Source organism: Salvelinus alpinus, chromosome 31 (genome assembly GCF_045679555.1).
Source record: "Salvelinus alpinus chromosome 31, SLU_Salpinus.1, whole genome shotgun sequence".
Classification (NCBI taxonomy): Eukaryota; Metazoa; Chordata; class Actinopteri; order Salmoniformes; family Salmonidae; genus Salvelinus; species Salvelinus alpinus.
This window is the reverse complement of record NC_092116.1, coordinates 40,144,352-40,166,370: the sequence shown is the minus strand read 5'-3', so window position 1 is coordinate 40,166,370 and position 22,019 is coordinate 40,144,352. Positions and strand designations below refer to the sequence as shown.

The 22,019-nt window shown below is 40.0% G+C and overlaps 2 protein-coding genes across 3 annotated transcripts in view; one reads left to right on the top strand and one right to left on the bottom strand.

The window, feature by feature from the left end:
- LOC139561632 (Fc receptor-like protein 5) overlaps positions 1–22,019 on the bottom strand; it is a gene marked incomplete in the record, with an annotated part of 1,233,720 nt that overhangs the window by 219,821 nt on the left and 991,880 nt on the right.
- The window catches only part of LOC139561633 (butyrophilin-like protein 2), a 494,010-nt gene continuing 483,860 nt past the window's right edge, over positions 11,870–22,019 (top strand). For both annotated transcript variants that reach the window (XM_071378858.1, XM_071378857.1), the window contains exons 1-2: positions 11,870–11,915; positions 13,835–13,879. In XM_071378858.1, the coding sequence (XP_071234959.1) occupies positions 11,882–11,915; positions 13,835–13,879 (79 nt within the window). In that variant the 5' untranslated portion in view covers positions 11,870–11,881. The remainder of the gene's footprint in view (positions 11,916–13,834; positions 13,880–22,019) is intronic.

The window sequence follows — 22,019 nt, the reverse complement described above, 5'->3', positions numbered from 1 at the left end:
CATCAAGGCTTTTAGAGATACTTTGTAACCCTTTCCAGATTTATGCAAGTCAACAATTCTAAATCTTAGGTTTTCTGAGATCTCTTTTGTTGGAGGCATGGTTGACATCAGGAAATACTTCTTGTGAACAGCAAACTCACATTTTGTGAGTGTTTTTTATAGGACAGGGCAGTTCTAACCAATATCTCCAATCTTGTCTCAAGACTCCAGGTTAGCTGACTCCTGACTCCAATTAGCTGTTGGACAAGTCATTAGCCTAGGGGTTCACATACTTTTTCCAACCTACACTGTGAATGTTTAAATGATGTATTCAATATAGACAAGAATAATACAATAGTTTGTGTGTTATTAGTTTAACCCTTGTGTAGTCTTAACATTCTGTATACTCTCCTTGTCCTAAGGGTAAAAAATGACCCGCCTTCACTAAACCCCTAAAATAAAGCAGCTTAAAAACTTATTTGGGATCGGTGACCCTTCCACGGGACGGTTGAGCTAACGTAGGCTAATGCGATTAGCATGAGGTTGTAAGTAACAAGAACATTTCCAAGGACATAGACATATATGATATTGGCAGAAAGCTTACATTCTTGTTAATCTAATTGCACTGTCCAATTTACAGTAGCTATTACAGTGAAATAATACCATGCTATTGTTTGAGGAGAGTGCACCATTTTGAACATGAAAAGTTATTAATAAACAAACACATTTGGGCAGTCTTGATACAACATTTTGAACAGAAATGCAATGGTTCAGTGGATCAGTCTAAAACTTAGCACATACACTGATGCCATCTAGTGGCCAATATATAAATTGCACCTGGGCTGGAATAATACATTATGGCCTTTCTCTTGCATTTCAAAGATGATGGTACAAAATAACTTTTGTTTTTTTCTTTGTATTATATTTTACTAGATCTGTTGTGTTATATTCTACTACATTCCTTTCACATTTCTATACATTTCTAAGTGTTTCCTTGCAAATGGACCAATAATATGTGTATCCTTGCTTCAGGGACTGAGCTATAGGCAGTTAGATTTGGGTATGTAATTTTAGGAGAAAATTGAACAAAAGGGGCTAATCCTTAACCTTTACTTAAATATCCATCCCGGATCCGGGATCCTCCTCATCAAAAAAGCTGACTAGCATAGCCTAGCCTCACGGCACAGTGATATCATATAATATAATTTTCATGAAATCACAAGTCCAATCCAACAAATGAAAAATAAACATTTTGTGAATCCAGCCATCATTTCCGATTTTTAAAATGTTTTACGGCAAAAACACAATATGTATTTCTATTAGCTAACCACAATAGCCAAACACACAACCACATATTTTCACCATGATTCCACCGCATAGGTAGCTTTCACAAAACCGACCAAATAGAGATATAATTAGCCACTAACCAAGAAACAACTTCATCAGATGACAGTCTTATAACATGTTATACAATACATTTATGTTTTGTTCGAAAAATGTGCATATTTGAGGTATATATCATAGTTTTACATTGCAGCTACCATCAAAAATATCACCAAAGCAGCCAGAATAATTACAGAGAGCAACGTGAAATACCTAGATACTCATCATAAAACATTTATGAAAAATACATGGTGTACAGCAAATCATTTACATTTTACATTTAAGTCATTTAGCAGACGCTCTTATCCAGAGCGACTTACAAATTGGTGCATTCACCTTATGACATCCAGTGGAACAGCCACTTTACAATAGTGCATCTAAATCTTTTAAGGGGGGGGGGGGGGGGGGGTGAGAAGGATTACTTTATCCTATCCTAGGTATTCCTTAAAGAGGTGGGGTTTCAGGTGTCTCCGGAAGGTGGTGATTGACTCCGCTGTCCTGGCGTCGTGAGGGAGTTTGTTCCACCATTGGGGGGCCAGAGCAGCGAACAGTTTTGACTGGGCTGAGCGGGAACTGTACTTCCTCAGTGGTAGGGAGGCGAGCAGGCCAGAGGTGGATGAACGCAGTGCCCTTGTTTGGGTGTAGGGCCTGATCAGAGCCTGGAGGTACTGAGGTGCCGTTCCCCTCACAGCTCCGTAGGCAAGCACCATGGTCTTGTAGCGGATGCGAGCTTCAACTGGAAGCCAGTGGAGAGAGCGGAGGAGCGGGGTGACGTGAGAGAACTTGGGAAGGTTGAACACCAGACGGGCTGCGGCGTTCTGGATGAGTTGTAGGGGTTTAATGGCACAGGCAGGGAGCCCAGCCAACAGCGAGTTGCAGTAATCCAGACGGGAGATGACAAGTGCCTGGATTAGGACCTGCGCCGCTTCCTGTGTGAGGCAGGGTCGTACTCTGCGGATGTTGTAGAGCATGAACCTACAGGAACGGGCCACCGCCTTGATGTTAGTTGAGAACGACAGGGTGTTGTCCAGGATCACGCCAAGGTTCTTAGCGCTCTGGGAGGAGGACACAATGGAGTTGTCAACCGTGATGGCGAGATCATGGAACGGGCAGTCCTTCCCCGGGAGGAAGAGCAGCTCCGTCTTGCCGAGGTTCAGCTTGAGGTGGTGATCCGTCATCCACACTGATATGTCTGCCAGACATGCAGAGATGCGATTCGCCACCTGGTCATCAGAAGGGGGAAAGGAGAAGATTAGTTGTGTGTCGTCTGCATAGCAATGATAGGAGAGACCATGTGAGGTTATGACAGAGCCAAGTGACTTGGTGTATAGCGAGAATAGGAGAGGGCCTAGAACAGAGCCCTGGGGGACACCAGTGGTGAGAGCACGTGGTGAGGAGACAGATTCTCGCCACGCCACCTGGTAGGAGTGACCTGTCAGGTAGGACGCAATCCAAGCGTGGGCCGCGCCGGAGATGCCCAACTCGGAGAGGGTGGAGAGGAGGATCTGATGGTTCACAGTATCGAAGGCAGCCGATAGGTCTAGAACGATGAGAGCAGAGGAGAGAGAGTTAGCTTTAGCAGTGCGGAGCGCCTCCGTGATACAGAGAAGAGCAGTCTCAGTTGAATGACTAGTCTTGAAACCTGACTGATTTGGATCAAGAAGGTCATTCTGAGAGAGATAGCGGGAGAGCTGGCCAAGGACGGCACGTTCAAGAGTTTTGGAGAGAAAAGAAAGAAGGGATACTGGTCTGTAGTTGTTGACATCGGAGGGATCGAGTGTAGGTTTTTTCAGAAGGGGTGCAACTCTCGCTCTCTTGAAGACGGAAGGGACGTAGCCAGCGGTCAGGGATGAGTTGATGAGCGAGGTGAGGTAAGGGAGAAGGTCTCCGGAAATGGTCTGGAGAAGAGAGGAGGGGATAGGGTCAAGCGGGCAGGTTGTTGGGCGGCCGGCCGTCACAAGACGCGAGATTTCATCTGGAGAGAGAGGGGAGAAAGAGGTCAGAGCACAGGGTAGGGCAGTGTGAGCAGAACCAGCGGTGTCGTTTGACTTAGCAAACGAGGATCGGATGTCGTCGACCTTCTTTTCAAAATGGTTGACGAAGTCATCTGCAGAGAGGGAGGAGGGGGGGGGAGGGGGAGGAGGATTCAGGAGGGAGGAGAAGGTGGCAAAGAGCTTCCTAGGGTTAGAGGCAGATGCTTGGAATTTAGAGTGGTAGAAAGTGGCTTTAGCAGCAGAGACAGAAGAGGAAAATGTAGAGAGGAGGGAGTGAAAGGATGCCAGGTCCGCAGGGAGGCGAGTTTTCCTCCATTTCCGCTCGGCTGCCCGGAGCCCTGTTCTGTGAGCTCGCAATGAGTCGTCGAGCCACGGAGCGGGAGGGGAGGACCGAGCCGGCCTGGAGGATAGGGGACATAGAGAATCAAAGGATGCAGAAAGGGAGGAGAGGAGGGTTGAGGAGGCAGAATCAGGAGATAGGTTGGAGAAGGTTTGAGCAGAGGGAAGAGATGATAGGATGGAAGAGGAGAGGGTAGCGGGGGAGAGAGAGCGAAGGTTGGGACGGCGCGATACCATCCGAGTAGGGGCAGTGTGGGAAGTGTTGGATGAGAGCGAGAGGGAAAAGGATACAAGGTAGTGGTCGGAGACTTGGAGGGGAGTTGCAATGAGGTTAATGGAAGAACAGCATCTAGTAAAGATGAGGTCGAGCGTATTGCCTGCCTTGTGAGTAGGGGGGGAAGGTGAGAGGGTGAGGTCAAAAGAGGAGAGGAGTGGAAAGAAGGAGGCAGAGAGGAATGAGTCAAAGGTAGACGTGGGGAGGTTAAAGTCGCCCAGAACTGTGAGAGGTGAGCCGTCCTCTGGAAAGGAGCTTATCAAGGCATCAAGCTCATTGATGAACTCTCCGAGGGAACCTGGAGGGCGATAAATGATAAGGATGTTAAGCTTGAAAGGGCTGGTAACTGTGACAGCATGGAATTCAAAGGAGGCGATAGACAGATGGGTAAGGGGAGAAAGAGAGAATGACCACTTGGGAGAGATGAGGATCCCGGTGCCACCACCCCGCTGACCAGAAGCTCTCGGGGTGTGCGAGAACACGTGGGCGGACGAAGAGAGAGCAGTAGGAGTAGCAGTGTTATCTGTGGTGATCCATGTTTCCGTGAGTGTAATAGTTTCTACAGTGCTGCTATTCGGGGGCTAGCTGGCTAGCTAGCAGTGTTGATTACGTTACGTTGCGTTAAAAGAACGACAGTAGCTGGCTAGCTAACCTAGAAAATCGCTCTAGACTACACAATTATCTTTGATACAAAGACGGCTATGTAGCTAGCTGTGTAGCTAGCTACGATCAAACAAATCCAACCGTTGTACTGTAATGAAATGAAATGAAAATGTGATACTACCTGTGGAGCGAAGCGGAATGCGACCGGGTTGTTGAGTGCGGAAGTTCTATTCGGTAGACGTTGGCTAGCTGTTGGCTAGCTAGCAGTGTCTCCTATGTTAAGGACGACAAATAGCTGGCTAGCTAACCTCGGTAAATTAAGATAATCACTCTAAAACTACACACTCTAAACGACACAATTATCTTGGATACGAAGACAGCAAAGACAACTATGTAGCTAGCTAACACTACACTAATCAAGTCGTTCAGTTGAGTGTAATAGTTGCTACAGTGCTGCTATTCGGTAGACGGTGGACGTTTGCTAGCTGGCTAGCTGCTGGGCAGATAGCAGTGTAGACTGCGTTAGGACGACGTAATACGATAATTACGCAATTATTTTTGATACAAAGACGGCTATGTAGCTAGCTAAGAAGAAATTGCTAAGATTAGACAAATCAAACCGTTGTACTATAATTGAATGTAATGAAAAGTTATACTACCTGCGGACCAAAGCGCAAATGCGACCGCTCGCTCCAACCCGGAAGTGACAAATGAAAGATAAACATCTTGTGAATCCAGCCAATATTTCAGATTTTTTAAGTGTTTTACAGCAAAAACACAATATAGCATTACATTACAGAAGCTAGCTTACCACAATAGCCAATCACTAATGCGTTTATCAGCAGCAAAAGGTAGCGATCGCAAAAAAACAGCAAAAGATATAAAATGAATCACTAACCTTGACCAACTTCATTCATTCATTAGAAGTTAATGCAACCGCTGTGTTAGATTTAAAAAAATCACTTTACCATACCACCAAAACGGCGGAGAATAGGACTCAACATTTTACACAGAAATACGAAATAACATCATGAATGTTTTCTTACTTTTGTTGAGCTTCCATCAGAATGTTGTACAAGGAGTCCTTGGTCCAGAATAAATCGTTGTTTTGGTTTTAGAATGTCCATTTCTTCTGTCGAATTAGCAACCTTGGCTAGCCATGTGGCGCGAACATGCCCATCAACTCTTGGCGCAAAGAATGGAAAATTCCAAAAGTCCCAATAAACGTTGAATAAACTGATAAAACTCGGTTGAAAAAACCTACTTTATGATGTTATTATCACATGTATCAAATAAAATCAGAGCCGGAGATATTCGCTGTGTATACGTAACGCTTTTCAGAAGCGTTCTTTCTCCTTGGTAGACAAAGAAAATTCCTGACCTGCCACTTCAAAAGCTCTTGTTCAGCCTCAGATCAAGCTAGACACCCCATTCCACCTTCCACTGCCTGTTGACATCTAGTGGAAGGCGTATGAAGTGCATGCATATCGATAAATATAAGGCAATTGAATAGGCTGGCCCTGAAACAGAGCCTCGTTTTCAGATTTTTCACTTCCTACATGGAAGTTTGCTGCAAAATGAGTTCTGTTTTACTCACAGACATAATTCAAACAGTTTTAGAAACTTCTGAGTGTTTTCTATCCAATAGTAATAATAATATGCATATTGTATGATCTAGAAAAGAGTACGAGGCCGTTTCATTTGGGCACAATTTTTTCCAAAGGGAAGACAGCGCCCCCCTATTGACAATAAGTTTTTAAGACATTTAAACCCCAAATCTATTTTGCATGAAGAAATGTAAGGGATTTCTGCCCTCAGTTCATACAAGAGACCACAGGAAACTTATTTGATCAGATGTTAGTTTGTTTAATAAGGATTGCAAGCCGGATTGCAACCCGGAGTAAACACTTACAGAAAGTTGCAAGTAACACACTCAGCTTTCAAGATGGTGTTTTCCCTTTTTATCCCCTACCGAGGTTCACCTGCCCAGGGTGATGTCCCTTAACTTTAATACCATATAAGCTCATTAATTCATAATTAACAGTTGCTATGACAAAGATGTCTCTGCTAGGCGGAGTTCAGCTTATTGTTATTTGCAGTTTGTTTCCCAATCCTTCTTCCTCCTATTGCTATGATGTGGTAGCAGAAGTAAGTCTGGAACACAGTATCAACAGGAACTGAAAGTATAGTTTCAACAAACATACTTTTGTACAGTTGATCTCTTCATGCACTTGCACGATGTCTACCATTGATTATTAATCTCAAAGCTAAAGCAAAACATCAATCATTGTACTTTTGCAATTACAGGTGTTCCTATAATGTACAGATATTATATAATTCCTTTCAGATACAACCTGTCATCCATCACCAACTTTGTGAATATCTGGGTTTTCCCTCTTCACAATGCAGAAAGACTGAATTTAAGCAGTGGACACCACTCGTTTTTATTACAACACACCTGTCATAAATGTTTCCTTTACTAAAGTAGAGGTTCATTATTATTATTATTACTGCTAAAGGTACTGCATAGGTGTAAACAATTATTTTGTAAGAGTTAGCACTAGTATAGCCTGTGTGCAGAAAGTAGTTTTGGATGCATTTTATTGAAGGGAAACAATAACAGTCTTGAAAGTGTTGGTAACTGTCACGTTCCTGACCTATTTTTATGTTATTTTGATTATGTTTAGTTGGTCAGGGCGTGAGTTGGGGTGGGCATTGTTTGTTGTGTGTGTTTGGTTAGTCTATGGGTGTTGTATGTGTATGGGATAGTGTTTGTTAGGTTGTTTAGTTATGTCTATGGCTGCCTAGATTGGGTCTCAATCAGAGACAGCTGTCATTCATTTGTCTCTGATTGGGAGCCATATTTAAGGTAGCCATAGGCAGTAGGCTTTTGTGGGTGTTTGTTTCCTGTGTCAGTGTTTGGACCACACAGGACTGTTTTGAGGTATGTCACGTTTGTTGTTTTGTAGTTTGTAGTGTTTTCTTGTTATTTACATTAAACATGTACAATTACCAATCCGCATCTTGGTCCGATCCATGCTCCTCCTCATCTGAGGAGGAGAACGACTTTGACAGCCATTACAGTAACATAGTGATATATTCTTATATACGGTACACTGAGGAATTCAGCTACAATATATACTAGTCTTCTCCCATTTTTTGAACCATTGCCCCCACCCACAAGGTGTATAAACAACAACAATAAATAATAATCAAATAAGATAATAGATACAAAACAAATACTTGAAGAACATAAATCAATCACCTCTAATTAGCACATGTAGGACAGTATGCAAGTGTGTGTGCATGGATGTTGCAGATGTATTTCTCACATGTGCAGCACATAGTATTTGTTTTACAGTCCTTCTTTGGGGGGCAGAATTGGCATCTCCTCCTCTTGCCTGCCCCAGCTGCAGCCTCAGGTGGATCAGGACAAGATACAGCCCCCTTATCTCAGCTCACTGGTCACCATAGCAACACCCACCAACAACCAACTACCTACCTCATCCCCATATTAGTTTTTTTTTGGGGGGGGGTCTGTTTTTTTACACACCAGTAGTTATACCTGTATTTCTACTTGCACATCCTCATTTGCACATCTATCACTCCAATGTTAATTGCTAAATTGTAATTACTTCACCACTATGGCCTATTTATTGCCTTACCTCCTTACTACATTTGCACACACTGTATATAGATTTCTGTATTGTGTAATTGACTGTACATTTGTTTATTCCATGTGTAACTCTGTGTTGTTGTTTGTGTCGCACTGCTTTGCTTTATCTTCACCAGGTCGCAGTTGTAAATGAGATCTTGTTTTCAACTGGCCGACCTGGTTAAATAAAGGTGAAATAAATAAAATAAAAAACAGCTTTCAGAAGCGCTGCAGAGGCTGCTGTGCGGGGGAGGAGCTCCCTTCTTTGAGTGGGTTGGGTTACAAGGGCCTTTCCCAGCTGATCCAGGAACACCCTCCTCTTGTTCCGCTTATCAGGCATCCAGGTAGGGTTGATCTTGTTCCATATCACTCAGGCATTGTATGAGGACACATCAATGACATTATGGTAGATGACCAGGGGCCAGAGGGCAGTCATCCTCCTGCAGCTGTAAGTTCCAATCACCTTGTCCAGGTTGTCCACGCCTCCTTTGTTGTGTTTGTAGTCCAGGATGATGGCTGGTTTCCTGTCTTCATGATCACTGATCTCAGCTGTTTTGTGCAGTGTGCTCAGGAGGACCACATTCTTGTTCCTCTTTGGGAGGTAAGAAACTAGAGTGGTGGGGGTAAAGACAAACTTTGATGAGAAGGCCTCTCTCCCCCTTGTTGGGAGGAGTGCAGGGGGGAGCTCAGGCTTGTTCTTTCTAACTGTGCATGGTGATCTTCCTCTTCAGGAGTTGCTGGCTGAGTTCAATCAGTAGCACACATAATCTCAATATCTCATTGTGTGTGTGTGTGTGTGTATTTATGGTTTTTGTGGTGTGTAAATTATATTATAACAGCAGAGTCAAAAATGATGAACAAAGGAGATGTTTCACTTTTTCGTTGGAAAACATCATTTAGGGGTTTTTCTCTGCTGTTAAACATAGTGGCAGGTCGTGTTTTACCCTTAAGACAACACAAGGGTTAAACACACTGTGTTTGTCTACTGTTGTGACTTAAATGAAGATCAGATCAAAAGACCAATTTATGCTGAAATCCAGGTAATTCCAAAGGGTTCACATACTTTTTCTTGCCACTGTAGATAGATAGATATACACACACAATAAATATATATAAAATATATACAGTACCAGTCAGAAGTTTGGACACACCGACTCATTCAATGGTTTATCTTTATATGTACTATTTTCTACATTGTAGAATAAAGTGAAGACATCAAAACTATGAAACAACACATATGGAATCATGTAGTAACCAAAAAAGTGTTAAACAAATCAAAATACATTTTATATTTGAGTTTCTTCAAAGTTTCCACCCTTTTGTCCCACCTGGAAAAAAGGAACACCTATGTGAGAATGCTGTTCATTGACTACAGCTCAGCGTTCAATACCATGGTGCCCACAAAGCTCATCACTAAGCCAAGGATCCTGGGAATATATTCCTCCCTCTGCAACTGGATCCTGGACTTCCTGATGGGCCGCCCCCAGGTGGTAAGGGTAGGCAACAACACATCTGCCATGCTGATCCTCAACACTGGGGCCCCTCAGGGTTGGGTGTTTAGTCCCCTACTGTACTACCCGTTCACCCACGACTGCGTGGCCAAGCAAGACTCCAACACCATCATTAAGTTTGCTGACAACAATGAGACAGCCTATAGGGAGGAGGTCAGAGACCTGGCAGTGTGGTGCCAGGACAACAACCTCTCCCTCAATGTGAGCAAGAAAAAAGAGCTGATCGTGGACTATGAGAAAAGGAGGGCCGAACAGGCCCCCATTAACATCGATGGGGCTGAAGTGGAACAGGTTGAGAACCTCAAGTTCCTTGGTGTCCACATCACCAACAAACTATCATAGTCCTAACACACAAAGACAGTTGTGAAGAGGGCACCACAACACCTTTTCCCCTCAGGAGACTGAAAAGATTTGTCATGGGTCCCCAGATCCTCAGAAAGTTCTACAGCTGCACCATCGAGAGCATCCTGACCGGTTGCATCACTGACTGGTATTGCAACTGCTCGGCATCCAAACATAAGGCGCTACAGAGGGTAGTGCGTACCGCCCAGTACATCACTGGGGTCAAGCTTCCTGCCATCCAGGACCTATATACTAGGCGTGTCAGAGTACTGGCCAAAAAATTGTTAAAGACTCCAGTCCCCCAAGTCATAGACTTTTCTCTCTGCTACCGCACAGCAAGTGGTATCTGAAGCGGTACTGAAGCACCAAGTCTAGGAAGAAAAGGCTCCTTGACAGCTTCTACCCCCAAGCCATAAGACTGCTGAACAATTAATCAAATGGCTACCCAGACTATTTACCCCCTCTTTGTTTTTACACTGCTGCTACTCGCTGTTTATTAACTGTGCATAGTCACTTTACCCCTACCTACATGTACAAATTACCTCGACTAACCTGTACCCCTGCACATTGACTTGGTACCGGTACTCCCCGTATATAGCCTGGTTATTGTTATTTAATTTTCTTGTGTTACTTTTTGATTTTTTACTTGATTTTTTTTCATTTTAGTTTATTTCGTAAATATTTTCTTAGCTCTATTTCTTGAACTGCATTGTTGGTTAAGTTCTTGTCAGTAAGCATTTCATGGTAAGGTCTACAACTGTTGTATTCAGCGCATGTGACAAATAACATTTGATTTGATTTGATTTTGCCTTGATGACAGCTTTGCACGCTCTTGGCATTCTCTCAACCAGCTTCACCTATAATGCTTTTCACTCTGCGGTCCAACTCATTCTTAACCATCTCAATTGGGTTGAGGTCGGGTGATTGTGGAGGCCAGGTCATCTGATGCAGCAATCCATCACTCTCCTTCTTGGTTAAATAGCTCTTACACAGCCTGGAGTTGTGTTGGGTTATTGTCCTGTTGAAAAACAAATGATAGTCCCACTAAGTGCAAACCAGATGGGATGGCGTATCACTGCAGAATGCTGTGGTAGCCATGCTGGTTAAGTGTGCCTTGAATTTGAAATAAATCACAGACAGTGTCACCAGCACAGCACCCCCACACCATCACACCTCCTCCTCCATGCTTCATGGTGGGAACCACACATATGGAGTAGGGATTAGAGGTCAACCCTCTCAGATCTACAGTAGTGACTGATAGTAGGGGTTAGAGGTCAATCCTCTCAGATCTACAGTAGTGACTGATAGTAGGGGTTAGAGGTCAATCCTCTCAGATCTACAGTAGTGACTGATAGTAGGGGTTAGGGGTCAATCCTCTCAGATCTACAGTAGTGACTGATAGTAGGGGTTAGAGGTCAATCCTCTCAGATCTACAGTAGTGGCTGATAGTAGGGGTTAGGGGTCAATCCTCTCAGAATAACACAGTTGAGCACATGGGAATGGTTGGCTTTAACGGATATGACCCTAGTCCAGGGGTGGGAGGAATGGCAATGAAGAAATATACAGTGGTAGAGGAGGTATAGACAAGATAATCTACTCTCTCTGTTTCATCACCTAGTCAATGCTCTCAGATCTATAGAAGTATACAGTGGTAGAGGAGGAAGCATAAACAAGATCATCTACTCTCTCTTCCTCTGTTTCACCATGTCGTCAGCAGGGCCTTGTGTGTGTGGTCAGAACATGAAGGAGGAGGAGGGTACTGTAACTATAACTGGAGATCAGTCTCACTCAGCAGCAAGACATGATGGAACTCACACCACTCTACTGGCAGCTCTGTAAGTACTCTCTCTCTCTGTGTGTGTGTGTGTGTGTGTGTGTGTGTGTGTGTGTGTGTGTGTGTGTGTGTGTGTGTGTGTGTGTGTGTGTGTGTGTGTGTGTGTGTGTGTGTGTGTGTGTGTGTGTGTGTCTCGGCAGGTCAGATGGAACACATCAATGTTATAATCTGTACGGTTTAATACAGCGGGAAGGTTGAGCTATAATCTGTATGGTTTAATACAGCGGGAAGGTTGATCTATAATCTGTATGGTTTAATACAGCGGGAAGGTTGAGCTATAATCTGTATGGTTTAATACAGCGGGAAGGTTGAGCTATAATCTGTATGGTTTAATACAGCGGGAAGGTTGAGTTATAATCTGTATGGTTTAATACAGCGGGAAGGTTGAGCTATAATCTGTATGGTTTAATACAGCGGGAAGGTTGAGCTATAATCAGTATGGTTTAATACAGCGGGAAGGTTGAGCTATAATCTGTATGGTTTAATACAGCGGGAAGGTTGAGCTATAATCTGTATGGTTTAATACAGCGGGAAGGTAGAGCTATAATCAGTATGGTTTAATACAGCGGGAAGGTTGAGCTATAATCTGTATGGTTTAATACAGCGGGAAGGTTGAGCTATAATCTGTATGGTTTAATACAGCGGGAAGGTTGAGCTATAATCTGTATGGTTTAATACAACGGGAAGGTTGAGCCATAATCTGTATGGTTTAATACAGCGGGAAGGTTGAGCTATAATCTGTATGGTTTAATACAGCGGGAAGGTTGAGCTATAATCAGTATGGTTTAATACAGCGGGAAGGTTGAGCTATAATCTGTATGGTTTAATACAGCGGGAAGGTTGAGCTATAATCTGTATGGTTTAATACAGCGGGAAGGTTGAGCTATAATCTGTATGGTTTAATACAGCGGGAAGGTTGAGCTATATTCGGTATGGTTTAATACAGCGGGAAGGATGAGCTATAATCTGTATGGTTTAATACAGCAGGAAGGTTGAGCTATAATCTGTATGGTTTAATACAGCGGGAAGGATGAGCTATAATCTGTATGGTTTAATACAGCGGGAAGGTTGAGCTATAATCTGTATGGTTTAATACAGCGGGAAGGTTGAGCTATAATCTGTATGGTTTAATACAGCGGGAAGGTTGAGCTATAATCTGTATGGTTTAATACAGCGGGAAGGTTGAGCTATATTCTGTATGGTTTAATACAGCGGGAAGGTTGAGCTATAATCAGTATGGTTTAATATCTACAGTTGAAGTCGGAAGTTTACATACACTTAGGTTGGAGTCATTAAAACGCGTTTTTCAACCACTCCACACATTTCTTGTCAACAAACTATAGTTTTGGCAAATTGGTTAGGACATCTACTTTGCATAGTGGGGTCATATTAGTTTGTAGCTGAGTCTCCTCTTTCCATAGTGGGGTCATATTAGTTTGAAGCTGAGTCTCCTCTTTCCATAGTGGGGTCATATTAGTTTGTAGCTGAGTCTCCTCTTTCCATAGTGGGGTCATATTAGTTTGAAGCTGAGTCTCCTCTTTCCATAGTGGGGTCATATTAGTTTGTAGCTGAGAGTCCCCTCTTTCCATAGTGGGGTCATATTAGTTTGAAGCTGAGTCTCCTCTTTCCATAGTGGGGTCATATTAGTTTGTACCTGAGAGCCTCCCCTTTCCATAGTGGTGTCATATTAGTTTGTATCTGAGAGTCTCCTCTTTCCATAGTGGGGTCATATTAGTTTGTAGCTGAGACAAACTTTCCACCCAGATGTGGAAGGCCAACAAGTGTTTACATCATGTACCATAGTGATAGTTCTCTCTGTGTGTTTCAGTGTTTCCATGATGTACCATAGTGATAGTTCTCTCTGTGTGTTTCAGTGTTTACATCATGTACCATAGTGATAGTTCTCTCTGTGTGTTTCAGTGCTGTTGAGTACACTGGTATACTGTAGCCTCGGACAAGGTGGAGGTGAGTACATTTCTCTATATTCATCACCTGTTCTATAATAGTAACATCTCTCTATATTCATCACCTGTTCTATAATAGTAACATTTCTCTATATTCATCACCTGTTCTATAATAGTAACATTTCTCTATATTCATCACCTGTTCTATAATAGTAAAATGTATCTATATTCATCACCTGTTCTATAATAGTAACATTTCTCTATATTCATCACCTGTTCTATAATTGTAACATTTCTCTATATTCATCACCTGTTCTATAATAGTAACATTTCTCTATATTCCTCACCTGTTCTATAATAGTAACATTTCTCTATATTCATCACCTGTTCTATAATAGTAACATCTCTCTATATTCATCACCTGTTCTATAATAGTAACATCTCTCTATATTCATCACCTGTTCTATAATAGTAACATCTCTCTATATTCATCACCTGTTCTATAATAGTAACATTTCTCTATATTCATCACCTGTTCTATAATAGTAACATTTCTCTATATTCATCACCTGTTCTATAATAGTAACATCTCTCTATATTCATCACCTGTTCTATAATAGTAACATCTCTCTATATTCATCACCTGTTCTATAATAGTAACATCTCTCTATATTCATCACCTGTTCTATAATAGTAACATTTCTCTATATTCATCACCTGTTCTATAATAGTAACATTTCTCTATATTCATCACCTGTTCTATAATAGTAACATTTCTCTATATTCATCACCTGTTCTATAATAGTAACATTTCTCTATATTCATCACCTGTTCTATAATAGTAACATTTCTCTTTATTCATCACCTGTTCTATAATAGTAACATCTCTCTATATTCATCACCTGTTCTATAATAGTATCTATAATAGTAACATGTCTTCCTGTCTCTTCATTGGTTGTGACATCACGTCAGTCTCCAGTCCTTATTCTCTTAGTAAAGAAGGTTCCATAAAGGATCTCCACCTGTTCTAGCTGCTCTCACCTGCAACACATCACAGGGTAGAACATGTTACTCTGTGATGTGAGATACAGACTCATATAGCTACATATTGACAATAACTATAACTATATAACTAACTATATAAATAACTATATTACTAACTATATAACTATAAAGACAGTATATAACTAACTATATAACTAACTAGATAACTATAACCCTGTGGGAGTAAAACAATAGGGTAGTGATTGTCTCTAGATATAATCTAGAATTAGATATATTGTCTCTATTATGAAAGACTAGGATATAATCTGGAGATAGATCTACTGTCTCTATTATATTATGACAGACCAGCTAGATGTACGGTCTCTATTATATTATGACAGACCAGCTAGATCTACTGTCTCTATTATATTATGACAGACCAGCTAGATCTACTGTCTCTATTATATTATGACAGACCAGCTAGATCTAATGTCTCTATTATATTATGACAGACCAGCCAGATCTACTGTCTCTATTATATTATGACAGACCAGCTAGATATACTGTCTCTATTATATTATGACAGACCAGCTAGATCTACTGTCTCTATTATATTATGACAGACCAGCTAGATCTAATGTCTCTATTATATTATGGCAGACCAGCTAGATCTACTGTCTCTATTATATTATGACAGACCAGCTAGATCTACTGTCTCTATTATATTATGACAGACCAGCTAGATCTACTGTCTCTACTATATTATGACAGACCAGCTAGATATACTGTCTCTATTATATTATGACAGACCAGCTAGATCTACTGTCTCTATTATATTATGACAGACCAGCTAGATCTACTGTCTCTATTATATTATGACAGACCAGCTAGATATACTGTCTCTATTATATTATGACAGACCAGCTAGATCTACTGTCTCTATTATGTTATGACAGACCAGCTAGATCTACTGTCTCTATTATATTATGACAGACCAGCTAGATCTACTGTCTCTATTATATTATGACAGACCAGCTAGATCTACTGTCTCTATTATATTATGGCAGACCAGCTAGATCTACTGTCTCTATTATATTATGACAGACCAGCTAGATCTACTGTCTCTATTATATTATGACAGACCAGACATAATCTGTAGCTAGATCTACTGTCTCTACTATATTATGACAGACCTGCTAGATCTACTGTCTCTATTATATTATGACAGACCAGCTAGATCTACTGTCTCTATTATATTATGACAGACCAGCTAGATCTACTGTCTCTATTATATTATGACAGACCAGCTAGATCTACTGTCTCTATTATATTATGACAGACCAGCTAGATCTACTGTCTCTCTTATATTATGACAGACCAGCTAGATCTACTGTCTCTATTATATTATGACAGACCAGCTAGATCTACTGTCTCTATTATATTATGACAGACTGGAGCAGCTAGATCTATTGTCTCTATTATATTATGACAGACCAGCTAGATCTAATGTCTCTATTACGTTATGACAGACCAGCTAGATCTAATGTCTCTATTATATTATGACAGACCAGCTAGATCTACTGTCTCTATTATATTATGACAGACCAGCTAGATCTAATGTCTCTATTATATTATGACAGACCAGCTAGATCTACTGTCTCTATTATATTATGACAGACCAGCTAGATCTACTGTCTCTATTATGTTATGACAGACCAGCTAGATCTACTGTCTCTATTATATTATGACAGACCAGCTAGATCTACTGTCTCTATTATATTATGACAGACCAGCTAGATCTACTGTCTCTATTATATTATGGCAGACCAGCTAGATCTAATGTCTCTATTATATTATGACAGACCAGCTAGATCTACTGTCTCTATTATATTATGACAGACAGGACTATTAGATCTACTGTCTCTATTATATTATGACAGACCCGCTAGATCTACTGTCTCTATTATATTATGACAGACCAGCTAGATCTACTGTCTCTATTATATTATGACAGACCAGCTAGATCTACTGTCTCTATTATATTATTACAGACCAGCTAGATCTACTGTCTCTATTATATTATGACAGACCAGCTAGGTCCAATGTATCTATTATATTATGACAGACCAGGACATAATCTGTAGATAGATCTACTGTCTCTAATATATTATGACAGACCAGCTAGATGTACGGTCTCTATTATATTATGATAAACAAGCTAGATCTACTGTCTCTATTATATTATGACAGACCAGCTAGATCTACTGTCTCTATTATATTATGACAGACCAGCTAGATCTACTGTCTCTATTATATTATGACAGACCAGGACATAATCTGGAGCTATATCCACTGTCTCTATTATCTGATGACAGATCAGATAGATCTATTGTCTCTATTATATTATGACAGACCAGCTAGATCTACTGTCTCTATTACGTTATGACAGACCAGCTAGATCTACTGTCTCTATTATATTATGACAGACCAGCTAGATCTACTGTCTCTATTATATTATGACAGACCAGCTAGATCTACTGTCTCTATTACATTATGGCAGACCAGCTAGATCTACTGTCTCTATTATATTATGACAGACCAGCTAGATCTACTGTCTCTATTATATTATGACAGACCAGCTAGATCTACTGTCTCTATTATATTATGACAGACCAGCTAGATCTACTGTCTCTATTATATTATGACAGACCAGCTAGATCTACTGTCTCTATTATATTATGGCAGACCAGCTAGATCTACTGTCTCTATTATATTATGACAGACCAGCTAGCTACTGTCTCTATTATATTATGACAGACCAGCTAGATCTATGTCTCTATTATATTATGACAGACCCGCTAGATCTACTGTCTCTATTATATTATGACAGACCAGCTAGATCTACTGTCTCTATTATATTATGACAGACCAGCTAGATCTACTGTCTCTATTATATTATTACAGACCAGCTAGATCTACTGTCTCTATTATATTATGACAGACCAGCTAGATCTAATGTCTCTATTATATTATGACAGACCAGCCAGATCTACTGTCTCTATTATATTATGACAGACCAGCTAGATCTACTGTCTATATTATATTATGACAGACCAGCTAGATCTACTGTCTCTATTATATTATGACAGACCAGCTAGATCTACTGTCTCTATTATATTATGACAGACCAGCTAGATCGACTGTCTCTATTATATTATGACAGACCAGCTAGATCTACTGTCTCTATTATATTATGGCAGACCAGCTAGATCTACTGTCTCTATTATATTATGACAGACCAGCTAGATCTACTGTCTCTATTATATTATGACAGACCAGCTAGATCTACTGTCTCTATTATATTATGACAGACCAGCTAGATCTACTGTCTCTATTATATTATGGCAGACCAGCTAGATCTACTGTCTCTGTTATATTACGACAGACCAGGACATAATCAGCTAGATCTACTGTCTCTATTATATTATGACAGACCAGCTAGATCTACTGTCTCTATTATATTATGACAGACCAGCTAGATCTACTGTCTCTATTATATTCTGACAGACCAGCTAGATCTACTGTCTCTATTATATTATGACAGACCAGCTAGATCTACTGTCTCTATTATATTATGAGAGACCAGCTAGATCTACTGTCTCTATTATATTATGACAGACCAGCTAGATCTACTGTCTCTATTATATTATGACAGACCAGCTAGATCTACTGTCTCTATTATATTATGACAGACCAGCTAGATCTACTGTCTCTATTATATTATGACAGACCAGCTAGATCTACTGTCACTATTATATTATGACAGACCAGCTAGATCTACTGTCTCTATTATATTATGACAGACCAGATAGATCTACTGTCTCTATGATATTATGACAGACCAGCTAGATCTACTGTCTCTATTATATTATGACAGACCAGCTAGATCTACTGTCTCTACTATATTATGACAGACCAGCTAGATCTACTGTCTCTATTATATTATGACAGACCAGCTAGATCTACTGTCTCTATTATATTATGACAGACCAGCTAGATCTACGGTCTCTATTATATTATGACAGACCAGCTAGATCTACTGTCTCTATTATGTTATGACAGACCAGCTAGATCTACTGTCTCTATTATATTATGACAGACCAGCTAGATCTACTGTCTCTATTATATTATGACAGACCAGCTAGATATACTGTCTCTATTATATTATGACAGACCAGCTAGATCTACTGTCTCTATTATATTACGACAGACCAGGACATAATCTGTAGATAGATCTACTGTCTCTACTATATTATGACAGACCTGATAGATCTACTGTCTCTATTATATTATGACAGACCAGCTAGATCTACTGTCTCTATTATATTATGACAGACCAGGACATAATCTGTAGATAGATCTACTGTCTCTATTATATTATGGCAGACCAGCTAGATCTACTGTCTCTGTTATATTACGACAGACCAGGACATAATCTGGAGTTAGATCTACTGTCTCTATTATATTATGACAGACCAGCTAGATCTACTGTCTCTATTATATTATGACAGACCAGCTAGATCTACTGTCTCTATTATATTCTGACAGACCAGCTAGATCTACTGTCTCTATTATATTATGACTGACCAGCTAGATCTACTGTCTCTATTATATTATGAGAGACCAGCTAGATCTACTGTCTCTATTATATTATGGCAGACCAACTAGATCTACTGTCTCTATTATATTACAACAGACCAGGACATAATCTGGAGCTAGATCTACTGTCTCTACTATATTATGACAGACCAGCTAGATCTACTGTCTCTATTATATTATGACAGACCAGCTAGATCTACTGTCTCTATTATATTATGACAGACCAGCTAGATCTACTGTCTCTTTTATATTATGACAGACCAGCTAGATCTAATGTCTCTATTATATTATGACAGACCAGCTAGATCTAATGTCTCTATTATATTATGACAGACCAGCCAGATCTACTGTCTCTATTATATTATGACAGACCAGCTAGATCTACTGTCTCTATTATATTATGACAGACCAGCTAGATCTACTGTCTCTATTATATTATGACAGACCAGCTAGATCTAATGTCTCTATTATATTATGACAGACCAGCTAGATCTACTGTCTCTATGATATTATGACAGACCAGCTAGATCTACTGTCTCTATTATATTATGACAGACCAGCTAGATCTACTGTCTCTATTATATTATGACAGACCAGCTAGATCTACTGTCTGTTATATTATGACAGACCAGCTAGATCTACTGTCTCTATTATATTATGACAGACCAGCTAGATCTACTGTCTCTATTATATTATGACAGACCAGCTAGATCTACTGTCTCTATTATATTATGACAGACCAGCTAGATCTACTGTCTCTATTATATTATGACAGACCAGCTAGATCTACTGTCTCTATTATATTATGACAGACCAGCTAGATCTACTGTCTCTATTATATTATGACAGGACAGCTAGATCTACTGTCTCTATTATATTATGACAGACCAGGAAGCTAGATATACTGTCTCTATTATATTATGACAGACCAGCTAGATCTACTGTCTCTATTATATTATGACAGACCAGCTAGATCTACTGTCTCTATTATATTATGACAGACCAGCTAGATCTACTGTCTCTATTGTATTATGACAGACCAGCTAGATCTACTGTCTCTATTATATTATGACAGACCAGCTAGATCTAATGTCTCTATTATATTATGACAGACCAGCTAGATCTACTGTCTCTATTATATTATGACAGACCAGCTAGATCTACTGTCTATATTATATTATGACAGACCAGCTAGATCTACTGTCTCTATTATATTATGACAGACCAGCTAGATCTAATGTCTCTATTATATTATGACAGACCAGCTAGATCTAATGTCTCTATTATATTATGACAGACCAGCTAAATCTACTGTCTCTATTATATTATGACAGACCAGCTAGATCTACTGTCTCTATTATATTATGACAGACCAGCTAGATCTACTGTCTCTATTATATTATGACAGACCAGCTAGATCTACTGTCTCTATTATATTATGACAGACCAGCTAGATCTATTGTCTCTATTATATTATGACAGACCAGCTAGATCTACTGTCTCTATTATATTATGACAGACCAGGAAGCTAGATCTAATGTCTCTATTATATTATGACAGACCAGCTAGATCTACTGTCTCTATTATATTATGACAGACCAGCTAGATCTACTGTCTCTATTATATTATGACAGACCATCTAGATCTACTGTCTCTATTATATTATGACAGACCAGCTAGATCTACTGTCTCTATTATATTATGACAGACCAGCTAGATCTAATGTCTCTATTATATTATGACAGACCAGCTAGATCTACTGTCTCTATTATATTATGACAGACCAGCTAGATCTACTGTCTCTATGATATTATGACAGACCAGCTAGATCTACTGTCTCTATTATATTATGACAGACCAGCTAGATCTATTGTCTCTACTATATTATGACAGACCAGCTAGATCTATTGGCTATATTATATTATAACAGGCCAGAGAGCATCTGACTGCCTTCTATTATATTATGACAGACTAGGACATAATATGGAGCTTCATGACAGACCAGCTAGATCTACTGTCTCTATTATATTATGACAGACCAGCTAGATCTACTGTCTCTATTATATTATGACAGACCAGCTAGAACTACTGTCTCTATTATATTATGACAGACCAGCTAGATCTACTGTCTCTATTATATTATGACAGACCAGCTAGATCTACTGTCTCTATTATATTATGACAGACCAGCTAGATCTACTGTCTCTATTATATTATGACAGACCAGCTAGATCTAATGTCTCTATTACATTATGACAGACCAGCTAGATCTAATGTCTCTATTATATTCTGACAGACCAGCTAGATCTAATGTCTCTATTATATTATGACAGACCAGCTAGATCTACTGTCTCTATTATATTATGACAGACCAGCTAGATCTACTGTCTCTATTATATTATGACAGACCAGCTAGATCTACTGTCTCTATTATATTATGACAGACCAGCTAGATCTACTGTCTCTATTATATTATGACAGACCAGCTAGATTTACTTTCTCTATTATATTATGACAGACCAGCTAGATCTACTGTCTCTATTATATTATGACAGACC